Below are 20,472 nucleotides of genomic sequence, written 5' to 3'. Positions count from 1 at the left end.
TATCAAATAGCGCACGGTTTTAATTTCGTATGACATTTATGATATACTAATATTTCGGTGTTTTGTTTGACGAAGCATTCCTATTTTAAAAAAATCTCATTGTTTACCACGGGAAGTAGGCGGAGTTATATCCATATTTGGAACTTAAATGACCTATAACCTTTTAGTCGCCATTTTGTTGATGTTTCCTGTTGCAATTTGTTTTGAGGAAATTCGTCGGCATTGTCAAAATCTGCGCTTGTAATGGTCACTGAAGTGTAAAGATTGTACTTCAGTAGGATTTGCATTGGTAAGTATTTTTTATCAAAAATATATTCTTGTGTAGATTGAAGAAAACGACTGTACATCTGGTAGTCTTTAAACTTATTTTTGTTTTGACTTTTGTTTTCGATTTAGATTTCGCTTAAACGGCGCCATAAAGCGGAAAACGGCTGTCATTATAACTGTTAATGGACAAAAGAGTGTGTATGTGTAATTTCCTTAGCTCAAATGGAGGATGGAACTCGGGTCCGTCCGAATAATAAGCAGAGACTAACCGCGTCGCCGAAGTCTAGCCCTGCAAAAGTGCAATAATCCAAATCCAAGGCATTGACCCTACAGGTCGCTGGGAATGGCAGCTGGTGGCAAGATTGTTCATGGAAACTCTGCCATTCCAGGCAGCACTTTAATTAATAAAATGAGCAATATTATCAGTCATAAATTAACACAGACAGATCAAAAACCTATCCAGTCGTTACATCTCCCAGACGCTACACCCATAGTTAGTCCATATAAACGGACTCCCAGAGCCTTTGATAATTTTTGCTATGGCGGCTCTGGCACTAAGCTGAGAGTTGAATTATTGCAACTACACCCCTAGTCTTTACACCTCCCAAGCAGTGGTCATTACAGCTCTCAAGATATAAACATAATTGATTAGATTACTAAGGTGTGATCACACCTATGATGGGGCACACTTCACTTGATTAATGATGTTCCTGCTTTTAAATTAATCAATATTAATGTGTGTTCTTTATGTCATGGATTGGCAAAAGAATAATTTGAAATAATAATTATTTTGCCATGACATCAGCAAATGTATATTATCTAGAAAATTGTTTGTTTACAAAATTCTATTGAATATTCAGGTTTGATATGAATGGGGTTGGAGTGTTAGAGGAGGGAAGAAGTTCAAGCCAACGACAGGTGTGCTGCCTAATTGACTGCTCCTACCCCTGCGAACGCACTGCAGGCAACGCTAGCTACAGCAAGCGCATCCAGAAGACTGTGCAACAGAGGCGACTGCAGCTCATCAGAGACGATAGTGTTAGTTATTGTGTTCCAATGTCATTTATTTGCATCGTCTTAGGTTATAGTAGCATTAATATGAGTCTTGCTCTTTGAAAAGGGGGCTTAATGCATGTGCGTTAAGTGTCATCCCAGATTAGCCCGTGGAGTCCAAACAGGCTAATCTGGGATGAAACTTTCTGCCTAAACTGGATTTTTGTCAAGAAAGGCCTTAATTTAAAAGAAATATACAATAAAAGCGTAAAGTGACGTCCCTGATAAGCCTGTGCGAACTGCTCTGGCTAAACGGAGATGACACTTTACACACATGCATTAAACCCCCTTTTCACAGAGCACAGCCCATATAGATGTTGACTAGGGCTGTCACGATTCACCGGTATACCGGTATATCGCGGTGCATGTCGTGAAAAAAATCGCACCGCGGTACGGCGTTGCCGCACCGTTTTTTTTAAATATTATTAAATTTGCACATATATAAATACATTACATAATTATTTTGATACAGATATCGTTTTGAAAACTGTAGAAGCGATTCAAAAGGGCTAAATAAATAATCCGTTAATATCCAGGTCAAGCAAGCGCTTCCACTGGTAGATGTTTAACTTTCACGTTTAAAATACGGCGATGTATGGGTCCGTACCTTTTTTGGAATTTGGGTTAGATTTCCTTTGCAAATAAGTTCATAATTATCCAAAAGATGTTTACTCTATTTCTTATTTTCTTTCTTTAGAATATCGATCGTTCAAAGCATGGCACTTCCAAATCATGTTATCTTAAGATTATGAATAAGTCGAGGAAGAGTCAGAACGCTACGGATTTTCAATACTGGGCCTGCTGACTCCGCATTTTAAACATGCCCTTGAAGCGTTCGATTTACACAGGTCGTAGTCACAGCTATTGTAAACAACATGGCGGACATTTTAGAAAAAGACGCGAATAACAATAACAATGACTACTATTGTTTGTTTTTACTTTGCAACTATAAAAGTTTATTGAAAATCCAAAGATAACACATAATTAATGTAACACTGTATTATGTGAATTGGGAATAAGACATCAATTTGGGAATAAATTGTGTTTTATCAAAAGTGCATAATATGCAGTTTTATATGTTGTATTTATCTACTTTGACAATTTATAATTAAAACAGATACTTGCATATATAATAATATCATTTAAATTGATTTTACTTAAAAACTGGATTTTTTTAATAATTTAACAAAAAATCCTCATGAAATGAAACTGTGCCCATGCCGTGCATGGACACGGTTAAAAAATACACTTTAAATGATAAAAATACAATCACTGTTAATGAAAAAGTCATGGAAAATTGCTTATTAAGCTTAAATTATAGATAATATATTACAAAAATAATTGTAGATCATAAAATGAATAGTTTTGTTAGAGAAAATCACCAAAATGATCTCCATTCCCAGTTTGATGTCTTATTCCCAATTCACATAATACAGTGTTATGTGAACATTAAAAAGGATGGACATATTAAGAACTATTTACTTCTTATGAACTGAGAAATCATATTGCAAGCAGTTTTGTAAGTGAACAAAAGAAATTCTACTAAATATAAAAAAAATAATCTAAATTGGATGTCTTCCTTATTCTCAATTTTAATAGCCCAGGATATCAATTTGTATTGTTTTCAAGTCACATAAACAGACTAAATAATATGACCCGCGTCTTGTGAAAATGGATTTTATGCGATATGCGCCCAGATTAGCTCCAGACATGCCTGTGCATAAGAAGCTACCCTGTGGGCCAACAAGACCACAAAATCTTGCGCGACTTCACAGCGGATAGCATAGTTTATGACCAAACCGTGCGATTGCGCAGGCTGGTCTGAAGCTACGCTGCACGCATACAGCCAATTTTTGAATTACGCGACTCAAATGTCTATAGAATAGAAAGCAATATAATATGTATTCATTAAAATACAACAAGGAAATTTCACATATTTCCTGAATCCACTTAAAAGCCTCTAGCAAAACTTTGTAAATTAAATTGTGTCACCATTTTCAGTCATTTTAAAAAAATCATGAAGAAATTAGTCATTTTGTGAATTCCAATAGTGAAACAGTCATGTCACAAAAATCGTGAATCATTGAGGAATTTCGTGAAATTCCTAGTTTTACAGATGTTCATGTACTGTAACATATAGAAACAAGGCTACCACAAAGTGTATGATTTTTAGCTCACCTGATTGCTCAGGTGAGCTTTTGTGACCGGTCTTTGTCCGTCATCCGTCGGTCGTCCGTCCATCCACATTTGTTCGTAAACACTCTAGAGGCCACATTTATTGTCCGATCTTCATGAAACTTGGTCAGAAGCTTTGTCCCAATAAAATCTCGGTCGAGTTCGAAACTGGGTCGTGCCGGGTCAAAAACTAGGTCAAAAAAAAGAAAAACTTGTAAACACTGTAGAAGTCACATTTCATGCCCAATCTTCATGTTACTTTGTCAAAATGTTTGTCTTAATGATAATAATGTTGGTTGAGTTCAAAAGTGGTTCCGGTCCGTTGAAAAACATGTCCGCCAGTGGGCGGGGCAGTTTTTTTATTAGCTCACCTGATTGCTCAGGTGAGCTTTTGTGACCGGTCTTTGTCTGTCGTATGTCTGTCCGTCCGTTAACATTTGCTCATAAACACTCTAGAGGTCACATTTCTTGTCCCATCTTCATGAAACTTGGTCAGAAACTTTGTCCCAATGAAATATCGGCCGAGTTCGAAACTGGGTTGTGCCGGGTCAAAAACTAGATCACTAGGTAAAAAAAAGAAAAACCTTGTAAACACTGTAGAAGTCACATTTCATGCCCAATCTTCATGTTATTTTGTCAAAATGTTTGTCTTAATGATATCTTGGTTGAGTTAAAAAGTGGTTCCGATCCATTGAAAAACATGGCCGCCAGTGGGCGGGGCAGTTTTCCTTATTTGGCTATAGAGAAACCTTGTAAACACTCTAAAAGTCACAATTTTTGCCCAATCATTATGAAAGTTGGTCAAAACATTGGTTCAATTGATGTCTCGGACGAGTTGGAAAATGGTCGAGATCGGTGAAAACCATGGCCGCCAGTGGGCGGGGCATTTTTCTCTATATGGATATAGTGGCAGTTTTCCCTATTTGGCTATAGAGAAACCTTGTAAACACTCTAGAAGTCACAATTTTTGCCCAATCATCATGAAAGTTGGTCAAAACATTGGTTTTATTGATATCGTGGACGAGTTGGAAAATTGTCTAGATCGGTGAAGAAACATGGCCACCAGTGGGCGGGGCATTTTGCCCTATATGTATATAGTGAAAACATTTGAACACTCTAGAAGTCACATTTTTGGCCCAATTTTCATGAAATTTGGTCAAAACATTTGTTTTCCTTGATATGAGAGTTGAGTTTGAAAATGGTTCCGGTCAGTTGAATAACATGGCTACCAGGGGGGGGGGGCAGTTTTCCTTATTTGGCTATAGAGAAACCTTGTAAACACACTAGAAGTTACAATTTTTGCCCAATCATCATGAAAGTTGGTCAAAACATTGGTTTTTATTGATATCTCGGCCGAGTTCGAAAATGGTTTAGAAAGGTGATAAACATGGCCGCCAGTGGGCGGGGCATTTTTCTCTATATGTATATAGTGAAAACATGTGAACACTCTAGAAGTCACATTTTTGGCCCAATTTTAATGAAATATGGTAAGAACATTGTTTTCTTGATGTGACTGTGAGAGTTGAGTTCGAAAATGATTCCGGTCAGTTGAATAATATGGCTGCCGGGGGGGGGTTTCCTTATTTGGCTATAGAGAAACCTTGTAAACACTCTAGAAGTCACATTTTTGCCCAATCATCATGAAAGTTGGTCAAAACATTGGTTTTATTGATATCTCGGATGAGTGTGAAAATGGTCCAGATCGGTGAAAAAACATTGCTGCCAGTGGGCGGGGCATTTTTCTTTATATGTATATAGTCAAAACATGTGAACACACTAGAAGTCACATTTTTGGCCCAATTTTTATGAAATTTGATCAAAACATTTGTTTCCTTGATATGAGAGTTGAGTTTGAAAATGGTTCCGGTCAGTTGAATAACATGGCTGCCAGAGGGGGGGGGTCAGTTTTCTCATATTTGTATAGTAAAAAAAGCTTGTGAACACTCTAGAAGTCACATTTTTTGCCCAATCATCATGAGACTTGGTGAAAAGATTGGTTTTATATATATCACATAATTAATGCCATAATTATTGCCTTTAGATTGTCCAAATTTTCATTATATTATACAAAATAACACTCTAGAGGTCACAATTTTGTTTCAGATTTTATGAATCTTGGTCATAATATTTATTTATGTAAGCAAAGTTCAATGTTTGGTATGGGGTGTCAACTCAAAATATAGGTCACCAGGTCAAATCTTACAAAAACAAAATCACTCCATATGCCAGAGTTTTGGTTCAATAATTATGAAACTTGACCAGGATGTTTGTCTGGACAATATCTAGGTCAAGTTTGACGTTTGGTAAAGATTGTTTGAACCGACTCCTCTCAAGTGAGCGAACTAGGGCCATCTTGGCCCTCTTGTTATAGTTATTTAACTGATTGTCCAGGTGATCACATCTGAATCTTTGAATCCCTTTAAGCTCTGAAATGTACTGGTTATTTTTGCAGGTGAACCACATTTACATTTGCAACTACCACAAGGATATGATCCAAAACGCAAGGATGAAGCGTAAACGTCGTGACAGCGAAGATAACGATGGGTCTCCAGAAGGGGAAGAAGATATTCCAGAGGTTGGATTCATGAAGAATATACTATATACAATTATCAGGGTTGATTATTATAATAAGACTAAAAAAATTGTGATTGGCCAGAAACTAAAACAAACTATTAGGTAGATACTTAGAATGAAAAACTAGGCTTTCAAAGTAACAGATCAGATTCAAATCTTTAGGTAATAAAAAACGTGTAGTGTTTTGAGGTATTGTTATGCTTACATTACGCAATGGAAATGCTTATGTTAAATTGAAAATCTCTTATTTCAAATGATAATGACAATCTTGAAGTAAAATAATAGCTAAACTTGTAGAATAGTTCAATATTCTGTGAAAGTTTTTGTGTAGGTCATGTTTATGTCACATAATATGCCCTTTATTAGGAAAGCAAGTTCAAAAAAAAGTTTCCAAAAGTAACTGAAAGTTCTGAATTTACTGTGTATCAGTCATTTTTATATTTCGCTTGAAAGGACATGATAAAATATTTGTGTTTATGTAGAAGTTTCAACTTTTTGCCAGGCTGAGTAACTAGACAGATTTAAGCATTGGAAGTATGAGGTAATAATTTATAGGAAAAACATGGAAAAAAGTAAACACCAGGGGCATTAACGGATATTTGAACAAATAAGTTAGAGGACCATGTTAAATGCAAACTACCAAACCTCTGGACCTTGCTTTTTGAGGGAAGAATTTTTTATTTAAAGTTGTACAATATGTATATTCAGTATAACTTCATTAACTTAAGCATCAATAACTTGAAGACCTATAGTAAATAAAACAAATCTTAAAGTCTGGGTGAATTCATTTTTACTTAAATGAAAAAATGACCACCTTCAACTAGAGCATTGGTAACTAGGGCACATGTTTCACTATTTCTATACTCAATACATCATTGACAATTTTATTAACAACTACTAACTGTTTCTATTGAATTTTCAACATTGAGAATACATCAAATTTGAATAGAAGTGGAATTTATGACTAGCTTATAATAGCAGATCAACAGCTACTATTCATGAAAATGGGTTAGATTGAACCTCATCATGCATTTAATACATTTAACCACGTCATGCATTGAATACTTTGCTTTGTTTAAACTTTTAAATGGTGAGTTGAAGTCAGTGTTAACTATTTATAGTAACTTAGAATTTGATTTAAAGGGACATCAGTATTTATATAAGAAAGATATGGAAATAAAATGGATCTTTGAAGACAATAGGAAGTTTTAAACATGACTGAGTGTGCATATAATTGTTTTGTTATTCAGATTGATTTCTTCCAAATGCCTGTGAACACTTTACGTCGGTACAAGCGTCACTACAAATTACCAGCCCGACCGGGTATGAACAAGGCACAGCTGTCTGATGTAAGTATGCAGACAACCAGAGTAAGGGATAGTCCCTGGATACACATAGAAAATCAGGTTTTGTATGTGGGCCTCGCTCCTTTTACTGTGAGTGTATCAGTATATTGGGGTGAAAATTTAACACCTAGAAAAAAATAAACAGGTGTCCTATTTCCATATCAACATCTGTATGGCGATCCGTATAAAGCATCAGTCTTTAATCTCTCTCTTTATTATTATTATGTAGACAATATCTGGCAGCCGTTTTTTTATTAGCTCATCTATTTTTTGAAAAAAAATTATGAGCTATTGTCATCACCTTGGCGTCGGCGTCCGGTTAAGTTTTGCGTTTAGGTTCACTTTTCTCAGAAAGTATCAATGCTATTGCATTCAAACTTGGTACACTTTCTTACTATAATGAGGGGACTGGGCAGGCAAAGTAAGATAACTCTGGGGTGCATTTTGACAGAATTATGTGCCCTTTTTATACTTAGAAAATTGACAATTTTGGTTAAGTTTTGTGTTTAGGTCCATTTTATTCCTTAAGTATCAAAGCTATTGCTTTCCCCTTACTAACTATCATAAGGGGACTGTGCAGCCAAAGTAATGTAACTCTGACTGGCATTTTGACAGAATAATGTGCCCTTTTTATACTTAGAAAATTGAAAATTTGGTAAAGTTTTGTGTTTAGGTCCACTTTATTCCTACAGTATCAAAGCTATTGCTTTCATACTTGCAACACTTATTAACTATCATAAGGGGACTGTGCAGGCAAAGTTATGTAACTCTGACTGGCATTTGGACGGAATTAATGGCCCTTTATACTTATTAAATTGAAAATTTGGTTAAGTTTTGTGTTTTGGTCCACTTTACCCCTAAATTATCATAGATATTGCTTTCATACTTGGAACACTCGCAAACTATCATAAGGGTACAGTAAAAGGACAAGTTGCATAACTCTGGATGTCATTTTTATGGAATTATGGCCCTTTTTTGACTTAGTAACTTTGAATATATGGTTAAATTTTGTGTTTCGATCCACTTTACTTCTTAAGTATCAAGGCTATTGCTTTCAAACTTCAAATACTTTCATGCTATCATGAGGTTACTGTACCTGGCAAGTTGAATTTTACCTTGACCTTTGAATGACCTTGACTCTCAAGGTCAAATTATTAAATTTTGCTAAAATTGCCATAACTTCTTTACTTATGATTAGATTTGATTGATACTTTGACAAAACTACTCTTACCTGACATACCACAATAGACTCCACCCAAACCATCCCCCGTGCCCCCACCTCCCCCCCCCCCCCCCGAATCCCCCCCCCCTTTTTTTTTTTTTTAAATCATCTCACAAATGACCACCACACCCTCACACTTTACCCACCCCCCCACTCAATTTTTTTTAAACGGTTAAAAAACAATTATTTATTTTATTATTTTATGTTTGAAATACCCTCCAACCATCGCACCCAAGAATCCCCCCACACCCACCCTCCCCCCACCCGAATCCCCCCCCACCCCCACACTATACACCCCTCTTCACTCCACCCCTCCCTCCTTTGTGATTCAAAATGAGAGTCCCTTCACCTTTAAAAAGAAAATAAATGAGCGGTCTGCACCCGCAAGGCGGTGCTCTTGTTGTGATATATATTTACTGTTAACTTCACTATTAACATAACTGCACTATTAACATATTATATAGATAACTACATCAATGTTCAATATAATATGACTTGGCGCTTTTCTATATGTCATCATACATATAAATTCCCCCCCCCCCCCCCCCCAATACAAAGTAAAGGAGGACAAACTGGAATCACGATGGGTATCTGTTTGTCTGCTTGTCTGTAGACACAAATTTGTGAATCAAAGTTCTCCTTCACTTTTCCATGAACAACATTCTTACTTTCTAGGATTTTTATGCCCCCCTTCGAAGAAGAGGGGGTATATTGCTTTGCTCATGTTGGTCGGTCGGTCCGTCCGTCCACCAGGTGGTTTCCGGATGATAACTCAAGAACGCTTGGGCCTAGGATCATGAAACTTCATAGGTGCATTGATCATGACTCGCAGATGACCCCTATTGATTTTGAGGTCACTAGGTCAAAGGTCAAGGTCACGGTGACCCGAAATAGTAAAATGGTTTATGGATGATAACTCAAGAACGCATATGCGGCCAACAGGGCGAACTCTGAACAATATAACTGAAGCAACTGGTCTGTAATCCTAAATCTATAATTATCAGTCCAATAAAACATCATCCTTTGAGTAAAATAAAGTGGAGCAGTAAAAATATTATCAGAATATGAGATTTTTTGTATATTTTGTATATTAAATATTGTGTTAATATTTAATTTTGTTGATTAATATAAATATAAGCAGGACAGGGGAGGTAATACACTATTATATCTTTCTTATATACAGGGGAAACAAATGCAATAATTTTAAATTTCATGCTTAATAAATAGAGGATATATGTTCATGTCAGTGTGAGATCATTTGTTCTTTTTTAAGATCACATTTTATTATTACTTTGACAAAACAACACTTACCTAAATACCACAATGGATTCCACCCAAACAATACCCCATGCCCCTACCAGAATCCCTCCCCCCAACCAATTTTTTTTTTTTTTAAACATCATCTTATAAATTATCACACCCCTCATTATACCCCCCTCTCACCCCCCCCGCCCACCCCCCTACACCCCCCCAAGTTTTTTTTAAACATCTAATAAATTACCACACCCCACATTATACCCCCCTCTCACTCCCCCCTACCCCCCCCCCCCCCACCCCCCAATTTTTTTTTTAAACATCTTATAAATTACCCCACCCCACATTATACCCCCCTCTCACTCCCCCCCTACCCCCCCCCCCCCCCTACCCCCCACCACCCCCCAACCCCCGATTTTTTTTTTACACAGCTAATAAATTACCACACCCCACATTATACCCCCCCTCTCACCAACCCCCCCTACCCCCCCCCACCCCCCTCCAATTTTTTTTAACATCTTATAAATTACCACAACCCACATTATAACCCACCTCTCACCCCCCACCCCCCCCCGCCCCCAATTTTTCTTTTTTCTTTTTAAAACATCTAATAAATTACCACACACCACATTTTACCCCCCTCTCACTCCCCCCCTCCCCCCCCCACCCCCACCCCCCCCCCCAAAAAAAAATATATATTTTTTTAAACATCTAATAAATTACCACACTCCACATTATACCCCCCTCTCACCCCCCCCCTACCCCCCCACCCCCCCAATTTTTTTAAACATCTTATAAATTACCACATCCCACATTATACTCACCCTCTACACCCCCCCTTCCCCCCCCCCCCCAAACAAAAAATAAAAAAATTAAAACATCAAATAAATTACCACACACCACATTATACCACCCTCTCACTCCCCCCTACCCCCCCCCACCTACCCCCCCCATTTTTTTATGTCCCCCACTATAGTAGTGGGGGACATATTGTTTTTGCCCTGTCTGTCTGTTGGTCCGTCGGTCTGTCTGTCTGTTTGCGCCAACTTTAACATTTTGCAATAACTTTTTCTACATTGAAGATAGCAACTTCATATTTGGCATGCATGTGTATCTCATGAAGCTGCACATTTTGAGTTGTGAAAGGTCAAGGTCATCCTTCAAGGTCAGAGGTCAAATATATGTGGCCAAAATCGCTCATTTTATGAATACTTTTGCAATATTGAAGATAGCAACTTCATATTTGGCATGCATGTGTATCTCATGAAGCTGCACATTTTGAGTGGTGAAAGGTCAAGGTCATCCTTCAAGGTCAGAGGTCAAATATATGTGGCCAAAATCGCTTATTTTATGAATACTTTTGCAATATTAAAGATAGCAACTTGATATTTGGCATGCATGTGCATCTCATGGAGCTGCACATTTTGAGTGGTGAAAGGTCAAGGTCATCCTTCAAGGTCAAATATATGGGTCAAAATTGCGCATGTAATGTCACTTCTGCAATATTGAAGCTAGCAATTTTATATTTGAAATGCGTGTGTATCTCAAGGAGCGGCACATTTCGAGTGGTGAAGGGTCAAGGTCATCCTACAAGGTCAAACATCATATAGGGGGACATTGTGTTTCACAAACACATCTTGTTACAAAATATATTTTCCTGTCATCCCAAGATAAATGTATAGATATTATGGAAAACTGGAGTGGGAACAAGTTTTTAAAAAAGTGTTAAAAGAAAGTGAACAGGAACGTATGAGCTTTCAAAATGATGTCCACATTATCATGATTAAATAATAAGACTTACCAAGATACGAGTACTCTGTTGTAGATAAACATGGTGTTGTTGTTTTTTACAGAATGTTTTGCTTTTCATATTTTTAGGAATTAATTTTACATTAATTTAAATGGATTGTTCTTGAATGAGCTGTACAATGCAGTCTCTTTGGCTTAAACCGTATGGTTAATCAACCCTTGTAGTTCTTTAAAAATATTACTCATTTGTAGACTCTAATTATTAATATTATTAATATTTGTATTCTTTTTCAGACGGTTGCAAGGCATTTCAAGTCCATTCCGGTGGTAGAGAAAGAAGCATTGACTTATTTTATATACATGGCCAAAAACTTTAAAAGTCGCTTTGATCAGAAGTATAGTATGGATCTGTCAAACTGATCCTCTTACTTGAATGAAAGCTAAGTGATTGTGTGAACAATTTTAGGAGTTTTTGAGTCACTGTGTGATTCAAGTATATATTAAAGATATGAGTGAATGATTTCACAGAAGATTTGTATGCTAGTTGATGCATTTTGGTAAATGAAAATAAACATTGAAATTCTATATTTTGGACAAGTACTAATAGGTCTCATGCTATAACTGTGCCCCCAACTATCAGAAGGTATGGAGGTTAGCTATATAGGAATCTCTTAGTGTTGTAATTACCGGGTATGTCTGTCTGTATGTCATGAAACTTGTTCAAAATGTTTCTACCCCATATATTGCAAGGTTCTAAATACATGTAAGTTCTTGCAAACGTTCACATACCTGAGACATCATTTTGTACTCAAGAACCACATTGCTACTTTCAGGATCATGTTTTTGATATTAATGTTGTGTATAATGGTCTCTTTGCTTGATTTGTATGTCCCCCACCACTCTAGTGGGGGACATATTGTTTTTGCCATGTCTGTTGGTTGGTTGGTTGGTTTGTGTGTTTGTCCAAACTGTAACATTTTACCATAACTTGCAATATTGAAGATAGCAACTTCATATTTGGCATTCATGTGTATCTCATGGAGCTGCACAGTTTGAGCTGTGAAAGGTCAAGGTCATCCTTCAAGGTCAAAGATATAGCTTCGAAGCGGCGCAATAGGGGACATAGTGTTTCTGACAAACATATATCTTGTTATTCTAGTGTATGTATGGCCCGTCAAGGGTTTGCATGCCAGAGAAGTTGCATGTGCCATCTCCGATCAGCCTGTTCAGCCTATATAGGTTCATCCCATAATGCTATTTCACCTTCTCAACATACTTTGTTAAAACTGAAATGAATATTTTGTTAATCATACAATTTGAAAAGAAGTGTACCAGATAGGCCTGATAATTCTGTCTTGATATTCACATGCAGCATGTTTGCCCTTACAGTAGTATACATGGCTTCAGTTGGGAAGAATTCTCAGATCTGATAATAATATATTAATTTTGACCTGTTAAGGAACTGGCTTTAATGGTATTAAGACATTCAAAGTCTATGTATCTTAGCAAATTTCTTGCCATACTATATTTGAGTATTGCTAATTATTTCTTTACAGACTGTCTGTAAACCAAATGCTGTATTTTTTATGTATTTTGCACGTGTTGAGAGTTGGAATGAATGTATTTGCTATATAAATGCTGGCATTAAAATCGTTTGTGAACATTTAAAATTTAGTTTTGTTCTTTGTCATTCTTCTTCTAACACATTTGATTGACATTGATATCAAAGAAAAATGGTTCTTATAATATTGAGGTTTATTTGATATAATTTTATGCGTTTTTTATGGGTTTAAAAATTATAACTGTATTAAAAAAAGCTCACTCAAATTATGTTATAAGCATTTTGTCGGTTTGGTCTTTTTAGTGTTAACATTTTTCCAGCATGTCCACATGACAGGATGGATTTCATTAGATATTAAATACTTATCACCTTATTAATTATTAACCTCTTTTATTTGAGAGAGAAATCATTTGAACTTTAGCAAGCAAATACTAAAATTAATCTTATCGCTGAGGATGACGTGAAAAAAAAAGAAAGTTGCTGGATATATGCAGCTAATTTTGGTAGAAAGCACTGCCAATATAGAGAAGAGCATCCGCCAGTACAGGGACCTATGTTTGTATAAGTCCCTGGCCAGTATAAGCTAGGTCTGAACTGTATGTTGGCCTTTCTAAAAAAGAGACCGTTTTGTCCTACACCGTTTAGCACGGTTTCAAATTGTGTACTCAAGGGGAGTAATAATGTTAACATGGATGTCATACTCAGATGTAACAAATATTTATTTTCGATTTTGTTGCTAATCACCGTTATAAGTCAAACACAGTGCATAAACAGTAATAATCACGTCTGTGCAAAATATATATACGGTCATTCGAATAAAACCGACAATGGTTTCTGCGTGTTAAAAAAAAACTCAAATTCAAAATTAATTGACTGGGCCAAATGGAAGTTTGCAGAACACCAGCTCTTGAAAAGTTATTTTCCTGTCGATACTGAAAGAAAGAATTTTGTCAGACAAGTTCCAAGAGCTGTATTTTCATTTGTTCGTCCCACTCCATTGAAGAAAAATCCTCGACTTTCAGCTGTTAGTGCTGATGTATTGAGGGACATATTGGATCTCGATATGGATACAGTGAACGATCCAGACTTCCTGAGGTTCCTTCACGGCGATCTGACAGTGCCCAACGAATCTTTGTTGGCGCATAGGTACACCATAATAAGCATTATCGTCCACTTTCTAATGTGGCTCCATTGGTCATTGTCGGCTCGGATACTTCTTACAATTCCATGTACCCCGGGTGCTCTTAAGTATACTTACATGTACATTGGGTACGGTCAATATACTTAAATGTACCTGGTCGATATTAGACTGTGCGATGGGAGTGGAGTCTGTGGAGTGGTTTCGCTCGTACCTAGCTGATAGGACGCAGTCTGTACATGTTAATGCTGCTAAATCGGATTTCGAATCGGTTGTGTGTGGTGTTCCCCAAGGGAGTATACTGGGTCCTCTTTTGTTCTTGACCTACATTAATGATATGAAAACAAGTATATCATCCAACTGTAAATTAATACTCTATGCTGATGACAGTGCTATTTTGTATTCACATAAAGAAAGTACCATCAGTCAAGTTTTAGGCAAAGAGCTCGAGTCCTGTAGTAAGTGGTTAATTGACAATAAGCTATCCCTCTATCTAGGCAAAACAGAATGTATTTTTTTTGGTTGGAAACGTAAACTCACCAAGGTGGATAATTTTCATATACAATGTAATGATCATGTTATAAAATCTCAGACGTATTTTAAATATCTTGGTTCTATTCTAGATGCTGATTTGTCTGGTACTTCTATTGTAAATAATATTGTCAAGAAGGTTAACTCTAGACTTAAATTTTTATATAGACAACGTGATTTTTTAAATAAAGGCTTAGAAAAAGCTTAGGTAATTCTTTAATACAATGTCATTTAGATTATGTATCCTCTTCGTGGTATTGTGGACTCACGAAACAGCTTAAGCACAAGTTACAAATAGTCCAAAATAAAATGGTTCGTTTTATTAACAATTCCCATTGTAGGACATCACTTGTTGTATCGCATTTTGAAGAACTTGGTTTATTGAACAATTTTGTCAAATGTACAGATGTCCATCAGTATGGGAATAGATCCCGATTTAATTTTTATGTACCTCAAGTTGATGGCTTTACTAGTTCTTCATTTTACTACAATGGTATTACGGATTGGAATGCATTACCCGATAATATAAAGTCCATCCAATCGAAATTTACTTTTAAGAAACTTGTTAATACACATCTATTAAATGATATGAAGGTAGACGAGAATTCCATGTATTTTTACTTTTAGATTTGTTTTATTCTATGTAAATAAATTCATTATTTTTTATGTTATTTATTTGTGTCAGTGTATTATCATGTCAACTTTTGAAAGATTCACTTAATTTGTAGAAGAAATCATGTGTAGGATCATGTCGATTCTATATTAAGAACTGAAAAAAACAATATATTTATAGTCACTTATAAGATCTGTTCGACTAAATCCACGGAACCCCGTTGGAAATAAGCTTTTTCATGTTTACATGTCTAAGCTTTACGGGTTATCCTGTGTATACATCATGTCGTAATCTTATTTGGATCTGTGATAAATGGCACCATTCATGTAATGCATGTTTCTGAATATGATAATAATGCAATCTATGCGTTATTTATTGCCTTGATTGCATTGAATTGTAAATTGCTTTACATGTATGCACAAATAAAACAAACAAAAAATACCCGAGTTGTATTCCCGCCCAAAATCCGATGTCTTAAAACGCGCTACCCATTACCGTTAAACGATATTGTTAATCTTTTACAAACTTCTCTTTAAAAAAAATGCATCAACATGCTTTTTGAGTAGGAGTTTCGATAATATAGAAGCCATTTATTAAACAGATAATTGACATAAATGTGAATATAATTGATTAAAAAAAAATAGCCCACAATGACCAATTTAGTGTTAAAATTCCCTGGTATGTTTTAGTATATTTACTGTACCTGGGTACATGTAAGTATACTTAAAGAGTACCTGGGGTACATGTAAGTAGTACCCGAGCCTACAATGACCAATCGAGCGTAACTGTGTGTTGAAAACTTTCAACCAAAAAGTTTAGAGAAATTTGGTTTTCCAGAGTTATTGAAAACTGTTATTAATTAAATGTTTTCTTCGAATATACAGGTAGACAATACATTTTAAGTAAAATATTCTAGAACAATATTTTCTTTTAGAAGGCTTAATAAGGTTTGCCACTAGTTAGTCTTATAATTATTCACAAGACATGCAACAAAGTGACTAATGGGAATATGGAGAAAGATGCTTCATTGTTGACCTGATTATTATATTTTACTTAAATAAATTTGACCATTAACATTAGGATGAAGTTATAAATGGTACTTATCAAACAAGTAAATTATCACTCAAGCCTACCAAAGTTTAAGGTTATATCCTTACACAAAATACTAAATACATTCTTTAAAAAACATTTGTAACAGGTATGGTGGTCATCAGTTCGGTCACTGGTCAGGTCAGCTGGGAGATGGTAGAGCTATCATGTTGGGGGAGTATGAGAATCAAGCCGGTGAGAGGTGGGAGCTGCAGCTGAAGGGCTCTGGTCTGACCCCATATTCCCGCAGAGGGGATGGCAGAGCGGTTGTACGGTCCTCTGTCAGAGAGTTCTTGTGCAGCGAAGCAATGCATGCTCTGGGTAGGTTTGTTTTAAGGTAAATTATCTATGGATTTATTTGTCGAATGGGTCTTAATGTCCATATTTTAAAAACAGGAAACAATGAAATTAAAGGCTTTGATTTTACTGACTGGGATATTAGTGCTACTATTGTAGAGATAATTGCAAAAAAAAAAAAATTGATTGTCAATCCACATTTCTAAGGTGTTCTGCATAAAAACGGTATGCCTTTTTATGTTCCCGAAATAAAATTTTGGCGGAGCATATAGTTGCCAGTTTGTCCTTTCTTACTTCATTCCGTCACACTTTTGCTACCGTTTCTCAAAGCGCCTTCAATTCTTAACCAATTGCTTTCATATTTGGCATGTAGGTACCTTGCATGGACCTCTACCTTTTGATGAGGTTTGAGGTCACTAGGGTCAAGGTCACCGAGGCTAATAATAGACTTCCTTCCGTCACACTTTTGCTACCGTTTCTCATAGCCCCTTCAATGCTTTACCAATCGCTTTCATATTTGGCATGTAGGTACCTTGCATGGACCTCTACCTTTTGATTACGCTTGATGTCATTTGGGGTCAAGGTCAAGGTCGCCGAGGCTAATAATAGATTTTTTTAGGTGGTTATTAACACATAGATTGACAAAGTGCATCATCGGGGAGCATCCATCGTTTTCAACGATACTTGTTATGGTGGTTGTCAATTTGACTATTCATTATGAAAATTGTGCTTGAAATATATTGGATGATTTAAAACTTATTACAAATTTGTAAGAAAGTATGATATTTTTTCACATGAGGAATCAAAATTTTAAATGGATTTCAGGAATTCCTACATCCAGAGCAGGGAGTCTAGTTGTCAGTGATGACCCAGTTGTAAGGGACCAGTTCTATGATGGTCATGTGAAAACTGAAAAGGCAGCCATTGTTTTACGACTTGCCCCTTCCTGGCTTAGGATTGGATCCTTGGAAATTCTTGCTATAAATGAAGAAACTGAAATTTTACATAACATGGTTAACTTTATAATTGAACACTACTTCAAGTTTATAAACTCAAGTGATAAAGGCAGCATTTTAGTATTTTTTCAAGAGGTTGTTAGGAAGACTGCAGAAATGATAGCAATGTGGCAAAGTGTGGGATTCACACATGGCGTTTGTAACACTGACAATTTTAGTATTTTGTCACTGACTATTGATTATGGACCCTTTGGTTTCATGGAAAGCTACGACCCAGGGTTTGTCCCTAACACATCAGACGATGAAGGTCTGTATAGGTATGAAAAACAACCAGATGTTGGCTGGTTTAATTTAAACAAACTACGACTTGCTCTGCAGCCATTGATGAGTGAAGAAGAGAAAACGATTGCCTCAATGTTACTCGGTGGCTATGCAGATATTTACAAGTCCAAATACATGGAACTGTTTATGATAAAGCTCGGTTTTGAAAATAAGCATACTTATACAGAAAGTGATGAAAAGCTTGTGGCTGTGTTGCTTAAAATTATGCAGGATACAAAGGCAGACTTTACCATGAGTTTCAGGGAGTTGTCGGAAATCAGATTGTCAGAGTTAGAAACGTTTCCATTCAACGCTAGCATGTCCCAACAGTATTGGGCCTTACCTCGGCTTGAAAACCATGAATTGTTTGGGGAGTGGCTTAAATTGTATCAACAGAAACTGACTGAAAGTGATATTAAAGATGAGAAAAGACGAAAGGTGATGATGATGACAAATCCGAGATACATTCTAAGGAACTGGATTGCTCAGGTTGTAATAAAGCAGACAGAAAATGGTAATTTTGATGAGATACATGAGGTTTTAAGCATCCTTAGGGACCCTTACAAATATAATGTGATAGCAGAGAAGAAAGGATTTGCTGGCCCACCTCCAGAATGGTCAAGACTCTTGAAAGTTAGTTGCTCATCATAGAAATGAAGAACATAGCTGGCATTTGTGTGAGAAGGAGTGTGTTTTCTGTGATATGTATGTTGTTGCATTAGATAATGCATTTGCATCATTAAATTATAAATGTTTTGGATGAATTTTCAAAATTATTAATATGTTTTAATTCTTTTTGGTACAATTAAGGCACAAAAAGGGACACCTTATTTCATTTCCAATTAAAATTTGCTATGTGTATATTATAACCTCCAGGGGACCGTTTCAATAAACCTCGTAATACACATTTACGATTCAATACATTTTTCGAAGATGCGTAATTGCTTAAGTCCATATCATATGTTTATAATTTTTCAGTACTTAATTACTTACATTGGCATTTCTAGCTCCGTATATATTTGACGAGCATAGCGAGCTAGTTCGTCTACTTATTAAGATTACAAAATTCTCTCGTAAGTTAACATTGTTGTATGATCGTTTATGAAACGACCCCCAGGGCTATGTTTTTTTAAAGATACTAATAAGTATCATTTGAACAGCCTGTATTATTTTATTATATTATGTCTGTTGCAATGGTATGATATTACATGTATACTGTTTAGTTGAAATAATGTGATTATGTAAGATATTGTTAATTGAAAGAGTAAGTCTCTGCATTGCATTCAAATAACTACAAACAATTCTAGAGTCTGCCTTTTAGATCTTTTATTGAAGGGAAGCAATGCTGAAATTTAGACATTTTACCATTGTGTCAGTTAAGTCCCATTAAGAAAAAAGCTTAATTTCAAAACAACTTTTCCAACAAGAACCGTCTTCAGTAAGTGATTTCTTTTTCTAGCAATGATGAGGTATAATAACAGTTTTTTTCTGACAAAAAGCCTTTTGATGAGTGGATCTAAATAACTTAACCATGCCAATTAAATGTAAAGAAATTCTTCTTCTTTGAATCGACATCTACACCTTTACCAACTGTATAACTGAATGTGTATAGATGTAGTCAAAGTAAGTGTTTTGTAATGAAGGTACATTCATCATGAATGGAGTAATGTAACGTTATATAGAAGCGTACATATGTAATTCATTGAAGACGTAGTTATGGCTCATAACAAGATAATTTTACTTAGATGTAAATATATTATTCATTACAAACGGTATAATGCACGTTTTATATTGAGTAACATTAAATTTTAGACGCAATCATAATGTCATGTGACTAGAGCAGTACGATTGAGATGCATTTATTTCAGACGGATTTTTGTCCCGTTCTGTCTGGAGCACTACAAATAAGATACCATTATTTCAGACGTATTTATGTCCCGTTATATCTAGAGTTTTATTATTTAGATACATTAATTAGATACATATTTATGTTCCCTTATATCTAGAATAGTATGATTGCGATACATTAAATTCAGCCGGAGTTATGACCCGTTTTAGAAAGTCAATGTTTATAAAAACTTTATATACATTTATTACAGACGCTGTTTTAGTGTTACATTATTCAGAAACATTCATTTCCGAAGCAAGTAGTTCCGTTGAACGGTTCTAATTAAAAAGATTGAGATACAATCCTTACAGACGGAATGATGTATTGTTTTAGTGTAGACTGATTCAGGCACATTCATTACAGAAAGTTATATGTCCCTTTTTAGTGTCATGATCCAGACGCAGTAATCACTGACGGAGTTAAGTGCCGTTTTAGATT

At 35.9% G+C, this 20,472-nt stretch overlaps 2 protein-coding genes across 2 annotated transcripts; both read left to right on the top strand.

The window, feature by feature from the left end:
• The first annotated feature begins 63 nt into the window (after positions 1-63).
• On the top strand, positions 64-12,225 carry LOC127880204 (histone deacetylase complex subunit SAP30L-like). The gene is made up of 5 exons (XM_052427482.1): positions 64-289; positions 1,128-1,305; positions 5,948-6,070; positions 7,320-7,418; positions 11,935-12,225. Exons 2-5 carry the CDS (start codon positions 1,135-1,137, stop codon positions 12,058-12,060), a joined length of 519 nt encoding a protein of 172 aa, XP_052283442.1. The 5' UTR covers positions 64-289; positions 1,128-1,134; the 3' UTR covers positions 12,061-12,225.
• Positions 12,226-13,445: 1,220 nt separating this feature from the next.
• On the top strand, positions 13,446-19,701 carry LOC127880177 (protein adenylyltransferase SelO-like). The gene is made up of 3 exons (XM_052427436.1): positions 13,446-14,347; positions 16,682-16,893; positions 17,695-19,701. Exons 1-3 carry the CDS (start codon positions 13,800-13,802, stop codon positions 18,795-18,797), a joined length of 1,863 nt encoding a protein of 620 aa, XP_052283396.1. The 5' UTR covers positions 13,446-13,799; the 3' UTR covers positions 18,798-19,701.
• The last annotated feature ends 771 nt before the right edge of the window (positions 19,702-20,472 follow it).

Source organism: Dreissena polymorpha, chromosome 4 (assembly GCF_020536995.1).
Source record: "Dreissena polymorpha isolate Duluth1 chromosome 4, UMN_Dpol_1.0, whole genome shotgun sequence".
Taxonomy (NCBI): Eukaryota; Metazoa; Mollusca; class Bivalvia; order Myida; family Dreissenidae; genus Dreissena; species Dreissena polymorpha.
Note: the sequence above shows the minus strand (reverse complement) of the source record. Positions and strands in the feature narration are given on the sequence as shown.